At 44.7% G+C, this 22084-nt stretch overlaps 2 protein-coding genes across 2 annotated transcripts; both read left to right on the top strand.

Annotated features, from left to right (window-relative positions):
- Positions 1-409: 409 nt before the first annotated feature.
- Positions 410-6274, top strand: msmo1 (methylsterol monooxygenase 1). The gene is made up of 6 exons (XM_079999048.1): positions 410-464; positions 2210-2481; positions 2780-2928; positions 3648-3774; positions 4501-4655; positions 5398-6274. The coding sequence occupies exons 2-6, from the start codon at positions 2227-2229 to the stop codon at positions 5585-5587; spliced, it is 876 nt and encodes a 291-aa protein (XP_079855174.1). The 5' UTR covers positions 410-464; positions 2210-2226; the 3' UTR covers positions 5588-6274.
- Positions 6275-7454: 1180 nt separating this feature from the next.
- cpe (carboxypeptidase E) lies at positions 7455-20771 on the top strand. Its single transcript, XM_079998597.1, has 9 exons — positions 7455-7921; positions 15460-15656; positions 16248-16415; positions 16631-16748; positions 17675-17857; positions 18076-18215; positions 18382-18481; positions 18823-18941; positions 19357-20771. Exons 1-9 carry the CDS (start codon positions 7669-7671, stop codon positions 19453-19455), a joined length of 1377 nt encoding a protein of 458 aa, XP_079854723.1. The 5' UTR covers positions 7455-7668; the 3' UTR covers positions 19456-20771.
- Positions 20772-22084: the final 1313 nt, after the last annotated feature.

Below are 22084 nucleotides of genomic sequence, written 5' to 3'. Positions count from 1 at the left end.
GGGACGGCGGACCCCGCCACCGCTGCTGACAAACGGCAAATCGGCGTAAGAGCGCACGCGCAACGGAAATACGTTACGGCGGCCGTTGATCTCGAAAGGGCGGCAGCTAAATAAGCCACCGACGATGGCCTCTTGGATCCATCTTGGTGTCACGGATTACCACTTTAAGGTGGGAGCGCCACGCGTCTGCGCGTCAGCGGCCAGTTCCGCCAACCGCGCCACCCGGGTCCCTCCGTCGCAGCCCAGGTTGCGAAGGCGTATCTCGTCTCCGATTGGTCGCCGCCGCAGAAGCGCTCCGTCTCACTATCATCACTCCACACTGCTGGCCAATCGGCGACGAGCCTCTGCCCCGCGACGTCGCCCTGCTTTCTCGTCCGCCAATCGGGTTTCAGAATAACGCCGTACTTCACCCGCTCGGCCCGTCCCGGTCTCGAGCTCAGGTAGAAGCGGACGGCGGCGCAAAGGTGAGGCTGTTCTATGAGGTGTATTTCACGTTCATGTGTCTCGTCAAATATTTCACTCATCATACCTTTTTTTTTTTTTTTTTTTTTTTTAAGTTCGTGCAAATGACGCATTGAGTTGGGTGATGTTATTACGCCGTTTCATAGCAGCGCCTGCAGTGTTGTCTTGTTTTTTTTCTATCAACGTTCTGTGATCATGTCCATTAACACACACACACACATATATGTATATGTGTGTGTGTGTGTGTGTGTGTATATATATATATACATTGTAAAGGGTTATTATCGGTAGGCTAGTAATGTAACAGCTTTAAACATTTGTCTGAAAGGACCCTTTCCGTGGAACGTAGTGAATATTCAGTATCCTGGGGCATTCTGGTGAAGTGGGGCATCAACACTGTGTCAGTCATAGGCAGCCTGTTCATATCAATTCTCACAACGCATTCCCAAGTTATTTAGTTGGGTATCACATTAAGTACGAGGACCTAGTATGTGGAGTAGCCGAGTACAAGTTTTCAGTAAATGAGAATTGATGTAGATAAAGCGTTTTTGTTTTGTTGTTGTTTATTTTTTGTTTTGTTTGCTCCCGATAAAAATTGTTTCCTTTTTTAATCATCTAAATTATACAATATTTGCTTACAACTGTACTGGAATTGGATATTTAAAGCTCTAGGTTAAGATCGTAGTAACATGAACAAAAGTATCTACAATTATTTTAAACATTGTATTAGTTGTAGTGAATCAGTGACTGATGCAGTACCGTACACAATAAAATCTTTAAAAAGATGATATGGGGTATTATCGATTTTTAATATCGATAATGATTTATTGGGGGTCCAGCCCAAAGGGCAGGACACCCTATTGTTTTTAATCTGTATTTCTATTATTCTTGCCATTCTCTGGCTGAAAGTGCCTGGCGCTCAGAAATTATGGAACTTACAGACACGAATGAATAAAAATTGTATCAGGGGCAGTCCAGACATGCTGTTGTCCAAGTTTGATCCAGATCAGACCATACTGTATCGGGTCGACGCGGAGCCCCTCGGCCTTTTTCTATTTGCGAGAGGTCTATTTTTTCCATTTGCGCGCAGCTACGCAGCCTTTTCCATAGAACATTTTTTGCACCTTTTAACTTAAAAAAAATTATATATATATATATAAAGAAACTGTACCGCTACCGTGGCCCCAAGGCTGTGGTACATACTGAATCGTGAGCCCACTCTACCGTTGCATCCCTAGTAGATGGCGTACCATACTGTGAAAATTCATACCGATACATCCCTATTTGTGGCATCATCATCCATATATGTGCAGGGTATAACTCTGAAGGGGCTTTCACATCGGAAGCGGTGCCTGCTGCGCTCTAAACTCCATTGATTTCTCTGCGTCGATCTGTGCGGAGGTCGGCGGCGACACGCGAAAGCTGTGTGTTTACAAAAGGTGTGTGCTCTTGACCACACAATCAAAAGTTACGAAAGCGGTCCAAGCTTGTATCGGGTCAAGACGAGAGACAGCAGGAAGTGATGTTGCGTTCCATGGGAACTCGGAGAACTGTAATTCGTGTCGGTAGTCCCCACGTCTGCTATCTTGGTAAACCAGTTTACATTGTGAAGTAGCACGTCAGTTATCTTTTATTTCAGTTTTTTGGCTTGTTTTCACATCGGTGCAATTGCTGCGACTCACCTGGACCCTGTGCGTTGCTGCGTGCAGCTCTTATCTTTTATTGACATTCATTCATCACTCTCCAGGCCCAGCATCGTCGGACATGGAGGTAAACGGCACAGCGGACATCTTGGGCTCTGCCTACCTGGCAGTGGAGTATGTGGACGCAGTTTTACCGGAAAACCCCTTCCAGCCTTCGGTGAAACACGCCTGGAACTACATGATGGACAACTACACCAAGTTCCAGATTGCCACCTGGGGTTCCCTCTTCGTCCACGAGTTCATATACTTTTTCTTCTGCCTGCCTGGGTTCCTCTTCCAGTTCCTGCCCTTCATGCAGAAATACAAGATCCAACAGGTGTGTGTGTGTGTGTGTGTGTGTGTGTGTGTGTGTGTGTGTGTGTGTGTGTGTGTGTGTGTGTGTGTGTGTGTGTGTGTGTGTGTGTGTGTGTGTGTGTGTGTTCCTCCACGTACCAACTATCAGGTTCCACAGGGAGGGTCCCATTGTGTTTTGCGGTCTACCTCAATGAGTTACGGAGCCTTGTGTAGCTACGTGCGTATGTCGGTGTGTTATAATTGAGTTATCGAGCTTGTGGAAATAACACATCCTAATGGTCATTATTTCTGTTGCCATGGTAATAAATGCATTGATCCAGGACAAGCCGGAGACCTGGGAGAAACAATGGAAGTGTTTCAAAATGCTGCTCTTCAACCACTTCTGTATCCAGCTGCCTCTGATCTTTGGAACGTACCATTTCACCGAATTCTTCAACATCCCCTACGACTGGGACACCATGCCGCGCTGGTCAGTGGAAAACTCAGGACACATAATAATGTGTATTACGTTACACCGAGAGAACAAAACATAGGTAAAGATCGATTTGAGTCAAATGTATTTGTATCGAGCTTCATTGCGGGTACCTTACGGAACTGCGTTCAAAAGATGATTTGATTGCACCCACCCTACCCCTTTGGATATTCAAGGGAAAGCTTCCAAAAACCAAGAGAGAAAAATGGGAGGGGGGGGGGGACAAAATGGACGGGAAAAAAAGGAGCTCTCTTCCTTCCAATGTGGCAGGGTGTGGATTTAGAACGGAAAGCAAAACTTTTAAAAGAGTCTCAGTTCAAACAATGACTTCATACTGGGGTTGCACAGATACTTATATTGTTATTGTGCACCGGCTTTGTGTCTATTCTGTCTACGACTGTATTCAAAGATAACACGTTTTTGTTCCATTTTGTATTTTTCCAAACGAGTGACAGCAAGTAAACCAGTAACTAAAAATAATAAGCACACAGGGTCTTTAAAACCAGTTTACTTAACATTTTGGAACTTCAATTTGTAATTTCAGTACCGAGAAAATACATTTGTGCATATACTTCCTACCAAAACCCACTCATTGAAATAATTCAGTGTTCGGAGCTCATCGTCTACGCTGCTGTACCGGCGTGTTGCCATCATTTTTACCGGGGTTATGAACGTCTCTCTCTCTCTCTCTCTCTCTCTCTCTCTGACTCCTCCAGGCCGTTCCTTCTCGCTCAGTGCTTGGGCTGTGCTATGGTGGAGGACACCTGGCACTACTTCCTCCATCGCCTGCTCCACCACCGAAGGATCTATAAATACATTCACAAGGTCCACCATGAGTTCACTGTAAGTAGAGCACACACACACACACACACACACACACACACACACACACACACAAAAGACAAACACTTCCACACATAAGGAGCAGTTGACAGTTCATTCTCCGTGAGCAGAAATAGGCATGAACACATTAAAATGTGTTTGGATACAAATTACAAATCCATTTCCTTTTAAACGTATCAAGACAACGTACAATACAAAGACCCGGTATAAAGAAATGCATTTAATTTACATGTCATTTGTCATTTCAAAATACACAATTCTTGCATTAACATAACTTTAAAATGTCATAAATTTCATCTTAATCACAATGGTTTAAATTGTCTCACAATATTTTTTTCTCCATCAAACATTAGTTGCTTTTGAGCACAAGTTTATTATTTTATTTACAAAAATACAATGCTCCCCAAAAAAGATCTACCACTTGTCAAATGCAACGTTTTCAAAAGTAATTCACATACTATATGTAGTTCAATATATATGTAACTTCAGTACCGTCCATTTCTGACTGTTAAAAGTACATACACCTGTTTATGAGCGAACATCTCTGAAGTCCCACTATACTTTGTCAACAGAAATTGTTTAAAGACGTGTTTTAAAATTCCTGTGTCACGTGATGTCAGCTGGGTGCACACACACACACACACACACACACACACACACACACACACACACACACACTTGCGCGCACACACACAGCACCTAACAGTCCCCTCTTCCACCCCACAGGCTCCGTTCGGCATGCAGGCTGAGTACGCCCATCCGGCCGAGACTATTATTCTTGGAGCAGGTTTCTTCATCGGCATCATGATCTTCTGTAACCACGTCTGCCTCCTGTGGGCCTGGGTGACCTTCCGCCTTCTGGAGACAATCGATGTCCACAGGTGCGACACCGACCGATAAGCATCACTGCAGAGCATGGGCTCCTAGGCACTATTTAAAAGAGTGAGTTACGTTGTCTTGGAGAACCGAAGCATAGGAAAACTTGCGACAAAAAAGGAAGTAAGACAATATTCAATTAACTATCAAAAAAAAAACGTATTATAATGGCTACAACGTTTAAAACGGCAATATGGTTTAATCACACTGTTGATATGCTTTATTATACAGGTGTAGTACCAAGGATGCTGTAGCGGCCAATGCAATACATTTAACTTGTCAAATGCTTCGTTTTATAGAGACGAAAAAGAAAAGAAAATTTTAATCTCAAGGGATTGCCGCATGGTAGAGAACAGTGGGAAAGAGAGCCTTTCATAGTGGCTTTGTTTTAATCTACTCTTTAATCTAATCTGCTGGTTTAATTACTCCCAACAACAGTGGATGATATTCCCACATTTAGCCACTAGGTGGCAGTAGAATACACTTTATTTACACTGTCAAGCGTTTCAGAATTGACATGTATCAACGCAGGTTTGTTATCGTGATATACAGTATAGATATACATACATACATACATACATACATATATAGATATACAGTATACCTATTGTGAATTGTATTGCATAGAATTAAATTTAAAAAATGCGATAGTAATCTCCAGGTGGAGACACCTCCAGAAGCGCCATCAAGGTGCGGGTGCAGTTTTAGGCAAGAGTTTACTTACTCTTTTTTCTAATTCCTCTTCAGCGGTTACGACATCCCGATGAACCCACTCCACCTCATCCCTTTCTACGCCGGCACCCGCTTCCACGACTTCCACCACATGAACTTTGTCGGTAACTACGCCTCCACGTTTACCTGGTGGGACAAGCTGCTCAAGACGGACAACCAGTACAACAAGCACCTGCTGAAAGAGGAAGGCAAAAAGGATCAGTGAAAGCCACACGAGCACACTGAGACATTTTGAATAACATCATTCACACACCCGCAGTGCTGTGCTCCTTCTGTCACTCAGTGCACTTTATTACACACACACACACACGAGCGCGCACGTCATGTCACGTGGATTGGACATGGAACGCCTCTCCCCGTTTGCTGTGGTCCGAATATGAGTGTGGCTGCGTCTTTGACATTCAGTGGGTCTTCTGTGCCTTTTTTCTAAAAACAACCACACTGTCTGCCTCGATTTGACAGCTGAACACGAACATCCCGGTTTTCATTTGTTGATCTGCTTTTTCCTTCAACGAAAAGAGCTGCACTCTACGATCATTTTTCCTGTGATGTTTTATTTTGCAGCTGCGCCTCCTAACCTCTGAGAAGAAAGAGGTTACTCTGCCAGCACTTTCATATTTCCCCCTGTATTTAAAATCAACCAGGATAACTTGTACCTAACTTGTAACTAGTACCAGCACACATTTTAATCAAAGCCGGGCATGTTTGATGCATCCCATAGAGAGTGTGGACGGAAAGGGAATGGACGGCGGTTATATGAAAGCGGTTGATTGGACAAAGTTGGATACCGTTGTTTGACAATGTTCGATACTAACCACGATGTTAAGAATGCTTCTGACCTTGCATACATTTTCAGAGTTGTTTTATTATGCCTTTGTGTACTGAAATAAAAATCCCAAATGAATAAATAAAGAAACGTTTGCCTGTGTTTTTGCAGAGTTGACTGTAGTAAGATGAGATAAAGGATGCTCGGGGAGGAAACAGAGAAGATGCTCTTACATCACGTCAAAATGGCGCTACGCCATGAGGGCCGCTTTGGTGGCCAGTGCCTTCTTCTTCTTTTGGCTGCTCCCGTTAGGGGTCGCCACAGCGGATCACCTGCCTCCAACCTTCCGTTCTGCGCATCTTCCTCCCTTACACCAATCGCCTGCATGTCCTCCCTCACCACATCCATAAAGCTTCTCTTTGGCCTTCCTCTTTTCCTCTTGCCTGGCAGCTCCATCCTCAGCATCCTTCTCCCGATGTAACGCTCATCTCTCCTACACACGTGTCCAAACCCTCTCAATCTGGCCTCTCTCACTTTTCCGGCAAACTGTCCAACCTGAGCTGTCCCTCTAATGCACTCATTCTTAATCCTGTCCACCCTTGTCACTCCCAATGAAAGCCCAAATATACAACACTGGGCAATGACAGGTGTGTCAGTGGGCTGCGTGCAAACTGTGTTAGCTCAATGCAAGGCTGCAGATGGAAGCAGCTAGCCTAGCTCTTTTGAAAGGTCCCAACACGCTTCAGTGTCGGCAAAGGCGTGTTTCTTTGTACACGCATGTGGTACGGCACAGATAAGACAAAATAATAAACGCTTTACGAATTTAACATTTCCCGGCAGGGGGACATTCAGATGTCACAGCAGCAGAAGTCGACAGAACTGCGCAAGTCGAAAGATTACAAATGGAATGGAATGAAATACAAGGAACGCAACAAGTGCATGTGACCAAATGAAACAAGAAGAACTCCTATTTTCAATGGCAACAGAGCAATGGAACAGGGCGGAGCTATTTATGAGAGAGAGAGAGAAAACCTTCATCCTTCCATCTCCTACATGTATGGAAGGATGCTGCGCTGTGGCCACGCCCCTGGAGAGAGAGGGAGGGAGAGAGAGAGAGAGAGAGAGAGAGAGAGACAGAGAGAGAGAGGGGGGGGGAGGGAGGGAGAGGTCGAGAGGGGGAGAGAGATAGACCGAGAGGGGGAGAGAGAGAGAGAGAGAGAGTGAGAGAGAGAGAGATAGAGATAGAGAGAGGGCGAAGGAGGGCGAGAGAGCGAGAGAGAGACAGAGAGAGATAGAGAGAGAGAGAGAGAGAGAGCGAGAGAGAGAGAGAGAGAGGGCGAGAGAGAGAGAGAGAGAGAGAGAGAGAGAGAGAGAGAGAGAGGGGTAGAGAGAGAGAGGCACCGAGAGAGAGAGAGAGAGGCACAGAGAGAGAGAGAGAGAGAGAGAGTTGTCATAACTCGAAGCGGTGCCGCGGTGCAGGGACATCGTCACAGGGAGGACCCAGCAGAACCACATCCACCATGAAGCGCTCCGTGTGTCTGCTACTCCTCGGGACCGTGGCCGCCCTGGCCGCCCTGGTCGCCCCGGGCCGGGCGGCGGACGACGGCCGGATCTCCTTCGAGTACCACCGCTACGAGGAGATGCGCAAGGCGCTGGTGTCGGCCTGGCTGCAGTGCCCGTCCATCACACGCATCTACACCATCGGGGAGAGCTTCGAGGGCCGCGAGCTGCTGGTGCTGGAGATGTCCGACAACCCCGGCACGCACGAGCCCGGTCAGTGTTACCATGACAACCGCAAATATACACAATACACAACCCCTGCGGTTTTTTATTTTTAATTGATCGATTTATAATTATTCATCAACTGATAAGAGTAGGAATAACATCGCGCTTGTATGGGGAATTGCGCATTGGGTTGCAATCTAAAACAGAACACCCAGAGACTGCAGTTTTTTTTAAGTTGGATGAAAATGATTTTTTTTTGGAGGGGGGGGGGGCGCACACAATATCTGAATATAGATCTCGGGATCGTCCCGCAAAAAAAGCCGCCATTTTGCAGGATGATGAGAATCTGTGCGTGCACCGCGCACGCACTGGGTCGTGATGCTGAGCAGCGAGCACACGCCTTCCAGGCAAATGGAACCTGCCTCAGCTCACAGCAGATCCCCATCAACCTGTCCACGTCCCAGGGACCCAAAATATGCATTAAAACAACAACAACAACAAAAAAAAGGAGCTGTGATGTTTCTCTGCAGGTTCAAACTGATTTCAGAGCAGATGATGCTTGGATGTGAGTGTAGTGGTCACCATGGTAATAGGAATTAGGTCACCAAGGCATGGGATGCAGGGATCCCCTCCAGGGGTCCTTCAGAGAGCTTCCAGGGGGTCTCCAGCAAAATGATTAGTAGTTCAACTTCAATCATTTACCACCAGAGGATGTACATAGATCAGTGTTTCAACCCTAGTTATTACTTAAACTATGCTGCAGCTAGAGAGATAACAATGGACTAAATCAAGTACAAATCTTTTTGGGGTGCCAGTGACAAAATCTTATCAAATGGAGTCCGTGGCCTAATGCGTATAGAATTGAGGTACTTGATATGACAAAGGCTGAGAACTACTCTCATTATAGAAACCAGGCTGGCCCGACCGCGACTCTTTGTGGGATCACAATGAGAGCATTTCCCAAGGTGGAGCCCTATACCAAAACATATATTGACGGCTGAATATATGAACAAAAACATATTGCCAGCAAACAAAGGGCAATGTATGTTTTCCGCTCCATTCAAATTTAGGAGACATTACAAAACACTGTTTTCATTAATAGCGCAAAAAAATTACAAGTAAAAATGTACAGTGTCTTCAAAAATAATATATTCTGCGTAAATCGAGCTCAGCTAATACTTCAATGAACTCTGTAATTCTGTCAGACCAGGGAGATGTGATTGGTAATCGTTTAAAGATGAACAAACGGGGAAGTTTGAGGAAATCTGTGAAACATTGTGGGGATGTGGTGCAACGGTGTCGAACAGTGGGAGAGGCAACATTTACATAGTGGCCAAACACTTGAAATGAACAAATCGTGCAGTGTGGATGTCGCCCCCTTTTGGGGCGTAAAATAAGGCAGACGACTTCACCCCAGTTTCTTTGAAAGCGGCACCTTTCTGAGCAAGCGGTTCCGTGGCGTTCACTCAAAATAGAACATTCATAGCACGAGCCTACCTAGATAATAGGGTTGAAAAATAATCTTGTGGCATTGTGATGTTGTCATGTGTGTGTGCGTGTGTGTGCGTGCATGTAAACACCAATGCAGCTGCACACGTGTGTCTGCGTGCGTCCCTTTGTGTTTACAGCTGGCAGGGCTGTAGTAATGGCCGTGTGTACATGCTAAATAAGCCCGTAATAGTCGGGGCGGGTGTCCGCGCTGCATGAGTCACAGTAGCAGTGTGCAGCCCTTATTACTACCAGATGAGTTCCCACTCCCCTCCGCCCGGCCGCCGCCTCCCTCCATCGCCAGGAGCAAAGAAAAAACCCCTCACGGCCCCTTTCCCTCCGCTCCCGTCGAGCAAAACAACCCGAGAAAAAGGAAGGAGGAAGCAGAAAAGGTGACCGGCCAATGGGAAGGAGTATAACGTGCGTCAGAAAAAACCATGAAACACGATGAAACACGCGAGGTGAGGGGCCCCGGGTGAAGCCGCTCCGTTTCTTAAGGCCTCCTCTGACCCGGCGAGGTGCGGAAACTTTAAGGCGGGTCCAGAATAGCGGTTGCCAGGGCAACAGATCGGCTTAGCGCAGTGAGCCGACGGGCGGCCGGCGGTTGGCCGCGTCGCTCGCCTCGGGAAGCCGCGAGCCCTGAGCCCTCGTGCATCTGCCAGCGAGCGGCCATCTGTCGCCTTGTACGGAGGAGCCGGCTGTGGGAGCGCGGGCGCCTCACCTATCAACGTGTGCCCCGGCACGCCAAGGCTGGCGCCTAGCGCCTTTGGAGGGAGGAAGGAGGAGGCGCGCGTCGACCTGGCAGAACCGCGCCACTCGCGCTCAATAGTCCAGCGAGATGGGACCGGACCATTTTCCGAGCCTAAATCAAATCCCTTTCCATCCCTGGTGGGGAACCATCTGCCAGGTTTTCCACCACGGCTGGAAACTCCGCCCTATAGTAGTAAATTTGTCCCAGCCTGACAGTATAAAGACGATGTCTGTGTTTTTGGCGCTGAACCGTATATAGGGCCCCGGTCTGCAGGCTTCCTTCTTACAGTATGCGGCTCAGTCCATATTATCCGGCGACGAGACTGTTCCATCAGACGGGGAAGTGGATAATCCTCTCTTTGAGACGCAGGCGCCGTGTAAAAAGGCCGCCAGACAACACTGCAGGACACCGTCACCTCAGATTACACACGCCGGGGCGACCGCTAGGTGTTCTTGTATCGTGTCGTATTTTTTCGCGAAACATGGCCTGCGCCGTGCTAAGATGCGTTAGGAATAAGAAGAGCGGGGCGAGGGGAGAGGAGGCGATGAAACAAGAGGATGGAAAAAAAGAGAGGCACCTAGATAGGGTGATAGTGTGAGAGAGGCGAGGCATCAGTCAGAGGTCATTTATTATACATCAGACATCCACATGCATCACCCCCCTCCACCTCCTCTCGGCCATTTTCTACACACATCAGTGCTGTCTTCACTGCTCCCGTCCTCTGTTTTGCACTTCACTATACATATATATTTTTTTGCCGCCGTCTTATTACAGTTATAACACTATAGGTCAATGAATCCATGTCTTATTTTTTCCGCTGCAGATAGGGGGGGGGGGGAGAATTGCAAACGTAAACGTGAGAATTGCAATTACTTCTTCAGTACACTTCAGTGCTGCTTTTCACATTTCACATTCTCCTGCCCTGCCCTCGTTCAAATTACCTAATGAAATATAATAATAATAATGAAATTATTTTAAAAATAAATAAATAAATAAATAGATAAATAATAGTAATAATAATAATTCCCTTTCAATTAGCTCCTCTGTGGCACATTGCCCTTGTGCGTTTTGCCCGGTCGACCACAGCGCATCATTACGTCATGGAGGACCGAGGAAGGTGCTCCGCCTCATCAGAATGCTCGACGATCCACTTTTCGCTCGATGCTCCCCAACCCAAAAGCGCAGATCAAAAAAAAACGAGGCCGGGCCCACTCTGCGTGCGGTGGACGTAGGGTTTGTCGGTGCGTGCAGGTAATTGCTGTGTGGCCTGCATGTACAGTAAGGAGGCGTGAAGACGATTTAACGTTGCGTGCTCTCTGAAGGTCATTCGCGGTTCGAGCTGGATGCTTGTGTTGTGATGACACAGCGGGTTGTGTGGCCACGGCCGTTTCGGACAAACAAGACTGTGACACATGAGTCAGTGATAAGAGTGCATCTCTGCGTGCGGTCAATGACTCGCGCATATGTGGTAAAATAATAATAATAATAATAATTGTTGGCCCACTCACTAGTCCCTGCTCCCTGCACGGTCAAGTCCGTGTACAGCAGTGCATTCATTACAATGGGAATGAGCCAACAGGAAGTAAACTGTATTCCTGACCATGTCCACCACTTCCTTTTGCGGAACAGCTTTGCGTTTTGGGATATTTGCACAGTTTGTTGTCTACATTTTTGAGTATTTTTCGATCGTTTCCAGTGGGCTATAGCCAGGGCTCCCGACCTTTCCCATGGCAAGGCCCCCTTTGCAGAGCTCCGTTTGAAGAGTGCAAAATACACTCACCTCCATGAGTGACATTGAGCATGTGCATTTTTGGAAAATAAATACTTTTTTAAAATGTAAATACATTATAAATACACAAATTCATTGGTATTTTGTGATGAGGCCAGATATCATTTGGGATTTTGCTTATGTTGGCATAGTGAAACATTGTCTTAAAGGCTGTATTACAGTACAGTTATGTAATTCTCTGAACTTTATAGTCTGTTCTAGACGTTCTAAAAAATAGTCGGACCATCTTGCAATTCCTCCGTGGACCCCTAGGGGCAGGGTGGGGCATGGGAAGCCCTGGACTACAGTGCATCAATCACTCCTATGAGATTTCAAAATGGCTGACGCTCCAGTCCGTCCAACGCGCACTTAATGATCAATTCGGAGCAGGGGCCCCCAGTTCATTTGTCTCCCTTTAACGCTCGGCCCTGTCGCCGTCGCCACGACAACTGAGAGGTTTCTGACGTGGTTCCTCTATGATGTTGCAGCCGCGGTCACCTGTCACCCAGGCAACCATATTGATTGTCTGGACTGAGGGAAAGCAAAAAGAAAAATAGGGGTCAGGTCGTTCATTAAAAATCAAAGAGGATGTGTGTGTGTGTGTGTGTGTGTTTGAAGTATTATGGGCTGTGCACGTTGACTACAATGCCTGCAGACTGGACAGGGTGTGGCTTCGGGGAGAGATGACACTGCTCTATCACATACACAGGATTATATGAACAGATTTTTACAGATATGGAGCTCTCACCCCTGCCTTGCTCTCCATCTCATTATTTCTGTTTTTTTTCTCCCCTTTGTGTGCGTATCCAATGTGTGTATGCGTAACAAACTGCAAACGGACAGAGAGACAATATACACTTCATATGGAGAAAGAATGATCAGAGTGAGAGCTGACTGGACAGACTGGCTCCACCTGTTTCCCAGTTTGAGTCAAGATTGTTTGAATTACGTGTGAGATTTAATATCTCTGGCCACATTGATGATCACATCATTTCTACACACACACGCACACACACGCACACGCACGCACACGCACGCAGACACGTGCACAGACACACACACACACACAGACACACACACACACACACACACAGACACACAAACACACACCCACACATATTTCCACACATATTTAGTGGCTTTTACACACAGAGTGTAAAAACCACTATGACTGGGCAATATTGACAATATGACATCAAATATGCAAAAAAATCCCAGACGATATCTGGTCTCATAACAAAATATTAATATAAATAACAAGATATTATAACCATCCATCAGCCAGCCCCAAAACATACAACACATACCCAACGCACGTCTTAAACATTTTTTTTTCGGACGAGTGCTGCAACAAGACCATTAACAGCAAGGAGTGTATACATTAGCACATGACTACCACTTCCTGTAGTTGCCCTCCAGGTGTGCCATCTGTTCCATGTGAGAGAAAGCTGCACGTACCAAGCAGGATATCTTCCAAAATAAAAGTCTCCTTCACCGTTATGATGTGAACAATATAAACCATGTTTTCACAGAAATGAGGGGGAATTCTCTTAATGCCAAACATCTGTGCGAGAGTTTAAAATTGTAACTCATTTTGCCAGCGAGCCACTTCAAAGTGCATATGTGTGTATGCGGATGTGCACGTGTATTTCTGTAAGTGTTGGTGTGTGTGTGTGTGTGTGTGTGTGTGTGTGTGTGTGTGTGTGTGTGTGTGTGTAGGTGTGCGCTTGTTAAACCCATTCATCGCCTTCAAGATGGAGAGAGTTAATCGTAGTCTTGACATCATGAACTTCGAGAGAAAACCAGATTCAAGCTTTCAAAAATAACACGACTTCCAGATGTGCAGCATTGTATAAAGCAGGAGTGTGTGTGTGTGTGTGTGTGTGTGTGTGTGTGTGTGTGTGTGTGTGTGTGTGTGTGTGCATTAGTTACCCCTCGAGAGATGCGGTTGCTTTAGAGATGGATCAAATGCAGAGGACAGAAATCATATGAGACACACACTCATGAACAGCCTCGTAAATAAACATTATTTAAAACTACGTGGAAACAAACTAATGGAGATTATTTTTTACATTTATTTATTCTCCGACACACGACTGTCGAACTAAACCATGGCAAGAGAGATGGGGCATAATAAACAACTTGTGTGTGCGCATGCGTGTGTGCGTGTGTGTGTGTGTGTGAGTGGGTTGTGGCTAATTACTCAGTGAAACACATGGTTGGAGTTATTTTGAGCTAAAATGGCTTTTCATAAAATCCCTGTCTACTACAATTTACCTGTATTTAACAAACGGAACGATCGCTTCTCGAATCGTCTCTGTGATGTTCAACTTACATTTTCAAACTTTCAGACGCAGCTGTGTGATGAGTTCCTAATCGGAATTTAGGATATAGAATTGAATTTGAATATGGAATAGAATTTACAGAATTTATGACGTCTGTAAATAAGGTGAATAATAATAGTCAGGACATAAGTGTCCCTTAAACTATTCCTTGGAGCAGGAAAGAATCATATCCACCAAGGTCAAATTCTAGTAGACACATCGGGAAAAAAAAGAGTTGCGAAACGTTTTTTTTTTAAAGACCGGATCCAACAAAAGGACAATTAGGATAATCTGTGACATTATTGCTGGATAATCCACTGGCTGGCGGTTGTTGTTGTCCAAATAGAGTTCTTCAGCCACAAAGTGATGTTTTATTCAATTTGACCTTCAAGCTGTTGAGTCACTTTGTTTGTCAGTGAAGCTTCGGGAGCAACAGTTAGTCACTGTGTGTGTGTATGTGTGTGTGTGTGTGTGTGTGTATGTGTGTACGTGTGTATGTGTGTGTGTGTGTGTGGCCATTTGTGCCCTTTGAATAATCTCTGTCACCAATGACATTCAATGAGCATTAATCAAGGGCCACCTACCGTGTTTCTTGCATTTTTGAGCTATTTAATGTATTTCTAAGCCACTCCCTGCTGCAATGCAACGATTCCATGGTCGACCGCCGTACTTTCTTGACAAAAGTTTGAAAATTGTTAAAATAGTAAAGAGTGTTGTGTGATTACCTAGGCCCACTCTCTGTGAAAGAAAAACTATTCCCACTCTACTGTTTTTGCCTCTTTGTGACTTTCATGTCTTTGGTATCTATGATCAATTTTTCTCTACGTCATTGACAATCCACATTACTGACACCCTTTTTTTCACCATTTTAATGTCAAATTGTATGTGTTGTGTGTGATGAGACTGTGTGAATGTTTAACAGGGCGCTCTCAACCAACTGACCCTGTATAACTGAAGGTTAAACAAAACAACTAAAATAAACATAACCGGTACAGTTGATAAAAAAAAGAAAGTATTTGTTTATCACTGGTTGCCATGGTGCTGCTTCTGCTTGATCAATTACTAACCATGAACACATTAGCCATTTGGAGAAAAAATGAGGGGGACAAATCATTTTGCTGGAGGTGACTTTTGACTCTTAAATAATTCACGACATAACCAATATAAAGATATTAAGGATTGTGAATGTAAAATAATAGAATAATATTATATTGCTTGTAATTCCGCAACATAACAAGTGTGTTTCTCCTTCCAGGCGAGCCGGAGTTTAAGTACATCGGGAACATGCACGGCAACGAGGCAGTGGGCCGGGAGCTGATCATCTACCTGGCGCAGTACCTGTGCAACCAGTACCAGCTCGGCAACGAGACCATCATCAACCTGATCCACAACACACGTATCCACCTCATGCCCTCCATGAACCCCGACGGCTTCGAGAAGGCCGCCTCCCAGGTACAGTACAGCTGAAATTTAGATCTATCTATCTATCTAGAGAGAGAGAGGGAGATAGATAGATAGATAGATAGATAGATAGATAGATAGATAGATAGATAGATAGACGAAGGTTGGAGTAATATGAAAAAAGATTTTTATTAACTGGCAATCATCACATACGGTGAGGGTAAACATCAACAGTTCCAGAGCATCCCTCCCTCTCATGAAGCTGCACACCTCTGTTGTGATGTCATGGTGTAGACAATGTAATCATTTGGTCATAACATTGTAATAACTTATACACTTGCACAATGCACTTGGCCGAATAAACAGATTCTAATTCTGATTCTGATTCTGATTGTAGTATTCATCCATTTTAGTTGTATTCTAAACACATTTAACCAAATAAAACCAGACAGTTCACATAGTCAGTCAGAAATACACACAAATATTTACGGACGCGACCAGTGGGCGATACATATCCAGTAGTTCTTATATGGATATACAACAGGACGCTGCAGTTGATTCTCTCCCGGATGGCTCCACCGGACACATCTCCCCTCCAGCACCCTGTGACTAAAGCATCTTTTCACCCTTTTTCCCGCTCAGTCCGGGGAGATCAAGGACTGGTTTGTGGGCCGCAGCAACGCCCAGGGGGTGGATCTGAACCGCAACTTCCCCGACCTCGATCGCATCATCTACATCAATGAGAGGGACGGCGGAGCCAACAACCACCTGCTGCAGAACATGAAGAAGGCCGTGGACGAGAACAGCAAGGTTGTCTACGTGTTGTCATCATGTACACACACACACACACACACACACGCGCGCACACACACGCACACACACACACACACTTTCAAGCCCACCATAGAGCTTGATTTTGGATTGGAAATGATAATAGCTTTCAGATGCATACACCCTCATTTTCAACCATTTGAGTACTGAGTACATTGAACTCACAAACTTATGACTTGAACTGAACTATCCAGCTGGCTCCAGAGACCAAGGCAGTGATCCACTGGATCATGGATATCCCCTTCGTCCTGTCGGCAAACCTGCACGGAGGAGATGTGGTCGCCAACTACCCATATGACGAAACTCGCACTGGTTCGTACACACACACACACACACGCACACACACACACACACATATACACAGAATCTCTGGCTGCCGAGTTCACATTTTGAAGCGGGTTGGGTGTGTTCTTAAATATCTGTTAAAGAGAGCTTTAACAGACTTGAACCTTCTGTTTAGTACTTTACTATTTCCCTGACACAGTCCCTGCCATAGGACGTTGCTTTCGCTCACTTCGTCTCTCGTGCTCAAATGGCTTTATTGGCCAATAAAAACATGTTCTGTTGCAAATGCAGCTTAAATGCCACCGCCAGACCATTTCACTTCCTGTTTTCCTCCTGGAAATGTGGGTGTGGTTAATTGGCCGTCGCACATTAGCAGCAGTGCCGTGGCAACCGGCGATAAAAAAAAAACCCAAAAAAACTACCTGCTTGTATCTCTGAGTATCTGTCGATATTTCAATATAGAAATCGGACTCACGCGATCGACCTATGGTCAAATGACGAGCAACGAGTATGTAAAAATGGTTTCATTTACAGTGTCTCTTTTTCACAAGCATCAATTTAAGCATAGCAATTCGGAATATTTGTGGTAAAATTATTTATTCGTGAAAATGTTGACAAATTTTGTAAGCAGAGAGAGATGGAAAAACATTAAATAGCTCCAAAATGCTAAAAAATACTGGATCTTAGGGCTGGCCAATTTATTGATATAATATGGACAACGTGATATGAGACTACATATTGTCTGGGACTTTGGTTATTGTAATATTGTGATATAGTTAAATGTTGTCTTAAAGACTTAAAGTTGTCTTTCTGAACCACATAGACAGTTCTCACTGTTGCAATCAAATCCTCCACCTGCTTGGTTCCAGAATAGCGTCAAATAATCGATATTGAGGTATCGGGTCAACGACATTGTGATATTTGCTCTGTTGATTCCTCCTTCCTCCTCCAAGGCTCAGCCCACGAATACAGCGCCAGTCCAGATGACTCCATGTTCAAGTCCCTGGCCCGGGCCTACTCCATCTACAACCCCATCATGTCCGACCCTCACCGCCCGCCGTGCCGCAAGAACGACGACGACTCCAGCTTCACGGACGGAATCACAAATGGAGGAGCCTGGTACAGCGTGCCGGGGGGTGAGTGGGCCAAGGCTCTGTGGAGCCCTCCACATCCTGTATGTTGTGGAGAGAGAGAGAGACACAGAGAGAGAGAGAGAGAGAGAGAGAGAGAGAGAGAGAGAGAGAGTGGATGGCGAGGGACCGTCCTTCCCTGTGTGTTTTCCTCATTAGTCTTCCCCTCGTCTATCTGTTCCTCTGCTTTCCCTCATGTCTCTCCCACGTCCTATTTTCCGCAGGAATGCAAGATTTCAACTACCTGAGCAGCAACTGCTTCGAGATTACCCTGGAGCTGAGCTGCGATAAGTTCCCCAGCGAGGACATGCTCAAGACCTACTGGGATCAGAACCGCAATTCACTGGTCAACTACCTGGAACAGGTAGCCAGGCACATTTTAACTGTGAAAGAATGAATTCAATGTACTTATGTGATTTATAGATATGCATTTGTCACGGACAAAGACAAGGATTGTTTAAGTGATTTTATGATTTTTTTTTTCAAAAATGTTTTGACTCTATTTGTTTGTGTGTATGTGATGTGTGTAGGTTCACCGCGGAGTGAAGGGCTTCGTGCGTGACCTTCAGGGTAACCCCATTTCCAACGCCTCAATCTCCGTGGAGGGCATCGACCACGATATCACCACAGGTAACTCACATTCCACACCATCTTCGAACCCTAATCTCTTCATTCCACACAATTCAATAAAGTGGCATTGAATTGTACTGAACTGAATTCATATACACTAATATATCCATATGAAGGTAGCGTGGGACCATGCACCTTGGAATACTGTAGCAAAGAACCTTTCCATCGTGTAATTGATGTATGTTGTAATGTCAATGCCATCTAGTGGTGTCTGTGGGTATTGCCGTCATTAGTAGGTCACATTATAAGACGTAAGTGGATAAATAAATGCATTGCTATGGCGATTCTCTGGTACTTGCTTGTGTGTTAACTGATTCTTGGCGTGATTTGTGATTTTCTAGCTAAAGATGGGGACTACTGGCGTCTGCTGGCCCCAGGAAACTACAAGGTGGCAGCCTCTGCCCCCGGCTACCTAACTGTGATCAAAAAGGTTGCTGTTCCATACAGCCCTGCTACCAGGGTAAGGCTTTGAGACATGGAGGTACAGCTACAGGCGCTGTTCCGCTGGGTGTCTTTGTGTGTGTTGATTTACAGCCTTCCTTGGGAGATGTCACAGGTTTCCAAACCAGAAATTGAGTTTTTGAATATGTTCCACTGGAGTACATATTTATTTAGTCCAGTTACTTTTCCAGTGGAAAGTTTCTCAGTACATCATGTCTGATGTACTGAGAAGAAACTACATTAAACATTAAACATTGCTCTGTCTCTACACATATTTTAATTAAAGATTATCCCCCCTTGTTCTGTGTCTGTCTTTTCCTCTTCTTTCCGTGTTTGTCCCTCTCCCCCATCTCTCCTACTCCTTTCCACCTCTTCCCACCTGTCCCCATCTATCCCCCCCCCCCCCCTTTCTCTCTCTCTCTCTCTTCACCCAGGTGGACTTTGAGATGGAGTCTCTGATGGAGAGGAAGGAGGAGGAGAAGGAGGAGCTGATGGACTGGTGGAAGATGATGTCCGAGACACTGAACTTCTAAAAAGACCACAAGTCGATGTGATATATTTAACATTCTGTGTGCCCATCCACTGTAAACTGAATATATTGTCTCTGATTTGTTCTGTTCTCTTTGGATAATTATTTTAAAAGGATTCTACTCGTTTATTATTGTAATCGTTCGCCGCATACTCTCGCAGATGGATCCCACGCCCCGAAGGCCGCACGCACATACAAACACACACATCCACGACCACGCCCTCACGCGAACGGGGAAACACACGCAGAGAAACGCCGGCCGACACGGGTGGACGTCTGAGGTCATCGGCGGTTGAGGTCATCGTCTCTTCATGTGATATTGTGTTTTTGACTCGCCCGCAACACGCGGCTACCGAGCCGACGGGCGAGTAATTACGTCTTCAAGATCTCACATTCCGCACCGAATAATTGGCCTTTTTTTTTCCCCCCAAAATCTCTCTCATCTGTCCGGGCTACACACACACGCACGCACACACAGGCACGCACACACACACACACACACACACACACACACACACACACACACACACACAAACATGCGGGCGCACAAATAACGCCCTCTGTCCCCCTCGCCCTCGCCGCCCAAAATACACATTGACTTCACAGCACCCACCTTCCTCCACCGTTCCCTCCCTTTTCTCTCCCTTCATCTTTCATTTTCTCTTCCTTCTGTGTATTCCTGCGAGGGCTGCTCCGGAGACCGTCAGGGAGATTACAACTCATGTGAATTCACTGTAAACAGAGGAACACGCTTGTTATCCTGTATTCTGTTGATGTTGAAGAATATCTTGTGATTTTTTTTTTTTTTTTTATTGAATGCAAAAATAGCTTTGGTTTTAAGCATAAGATGAATGATTATATTATATATACCCTATTTATGAATTAGGTATATCAAGATGTGTGGGTTTTTGTAACAAAGTAAACATGAACATCTACTGATTGATCATTACTGATCGATCTATCAACCAAAACACGGCATATCTACTCTGCCCCCCCTTCCTCCCCCCCTTTGAAAACATTTCCTGTACTCTGCCCAAAACCATTCCCCTGTAAGCACACAGCGCAAGGATGACTGTAGATGTAGGTGGACTCTTACTGAATTAAAATAAAAAAATAAAATAAAAAAAAGCCCCAATCGTGGAGCTGGTTTGCGGAGTCAGCACAAAAAGCCTTGATGGACTGGAATGGATCTGATGGATGTACGGCACAGAGCGTCCAAGGACGCGAAAGGATTTTGATGAATGTATAGGTATATCAACAAGATAGAAATGTAAGAGATTCAATTGAAAAAAAAAAAATCAATAAAATCCCCCCTTTATGTTGTCGAACTTCACATTTCAGGTTTTTTATTCCAGCCTATACCAGTCAATGAAGCAGTACATCAGCATATAAAAGAGGCGATGGTGGTTTTTTATATACAGAACTACATTGGTTTGACATACTTTGACCCCTTAATGACTCCAGTATTAACTCTTTATTTAAATGTTGAATTTCATATTGAGTTTGTGAACAGCTGGATAACAGCTCTCTGAGCTCTGTCCCACTGTGCTGAGCCGCAGATAATCCAGACTAATAAGGATTTAATAGTGGATTTTTTCCATTCAGAATCCTACTTCCAGAGAAATGCATAAATTATTGAAACTACATTATAAACACACACACAGGATTTTTATTCAACCTCAGCCAATACACAATACACAGAAGTATACCATATAGTATATCTTTATGATATTTTAACAACATAAACAAACCCCACCACCCATTGAGTTGAATTAGAAATATTTGAAATATAACATTTTCTAGAAAATAATAAAATAAAAAAGTAAAATAATACAATAATAATAATAACAATATTATTCTTAAGATTAGATAAGATAGCATAAATCACAACTTTATTGATCGCCCAAAGGGAAAATACAGGTGTTGCAGCATCTTAATTGGAAAACAAAGTAGAGAAGCAGGAGAATGTCCATTCAATTCATAATATATACATGCATACAATAAGCAATGCAACAGTAAAAAAAATACAATAAAGTATTAGAGTAATAACACTAATAATAAATGCAAATATAAACGGAGACATACTATACATACAATATTAATATAATTACAATTATTATTATTATTATTATTATTATTATTATTATTATTATTATTATATTAATATCATGTATATAATAGTCAACATTTAACAATTGAATTCGAAAACCAATACAGTTCATGAAATAAATAAAGCGCACTCTCCACACGCTGCAGTACCACTTGGAGCCTGGTGAGGGCGACAAAACAAACCCAAAACACGCACCACACACACACACACACACACACACACACACACACACACACAGAACAACCGTTTATATATTTTCTACACTTGTGGGGACACGTTGCGAGGCACCAGGAACGTGTAGGGAGCGTGCAGCCTCGGGGCCTCCGCTTCTCTTGTGATTATCCTGGTCGGGTCCAGAATTTTGGGACAGCATTAGGTCTTTGGACCCCACGCTGTTTGAGCGTGAGTGGGGCTCCCTGTCTTTGGGCCCCATGAGGATGGTAAAAAAACCAACATGCACGCACGCACACACACACACACACACACACTCACACACACACACACACACACACACACACACACA

Source organism: Zeus faber (assembly GCF_960531495.2).
Source record: "Zeus faber genome assembly, chromosome: 4".
Classification (NCBI taxonomy): domain Eukaryota; kingdom Metazoa; phylum Chordata; class Actinopteri; order Zeiformes; family Zeidae; genus Zeus; species Zeus faber.
Note: the sequence above shows the minus strand (reverse complement) of the source record. Positions and strands in the feature narration are given on the sequence as shown.

Excerpts from the sequence above, each read along its gene's own strand:
- cpe (XM_079998597.1), top strand. The coding sequence starts at position 7,669 with ATGAAGCGCTCCGTGTGTCTGCTACTCCTCGGGACCGTGGCCGCCCTG. Across the intron at positions 17,858-18,075 it reads CTGGTACAGCGTGCCGGGGG|GAATGCAAGATTTCAACTAC; the intron begins GTGAGTGGGCCA and ends TATTTTCCGCAG. Across the intron at positions 18,942-19,356 it reads CATACAGCCCTGCTACCAGG|GTGGACTTTGAGATGGAGTC; the intron begins GTAAGGCTTTGA and ends CTCTTCACCCAG.
- msmo1 (XM_079999048.1), top strand. The coding sequence starts at position 2,227 with ATGGAGGTAAACGGCACAGCGGACATCTTGGGCTCTGCCTACCTGGCA. Across the intron at positions 2,929-3,647 it reads TGGGACACCATGCCGCGCTG|GCCGTTCCTTCTCGCTCAGT; the intron begins GTCAGTGGAAAA and ends TGACTCCTCCAG. Across the intron at positions 3,775-4,500 it reads AGGTCCACCATGAGTTCACT|GCTCCGTTCGGCATGCAGGC; the intron begins GTAAGTAGAGCA and ends TCCACCCCACAG.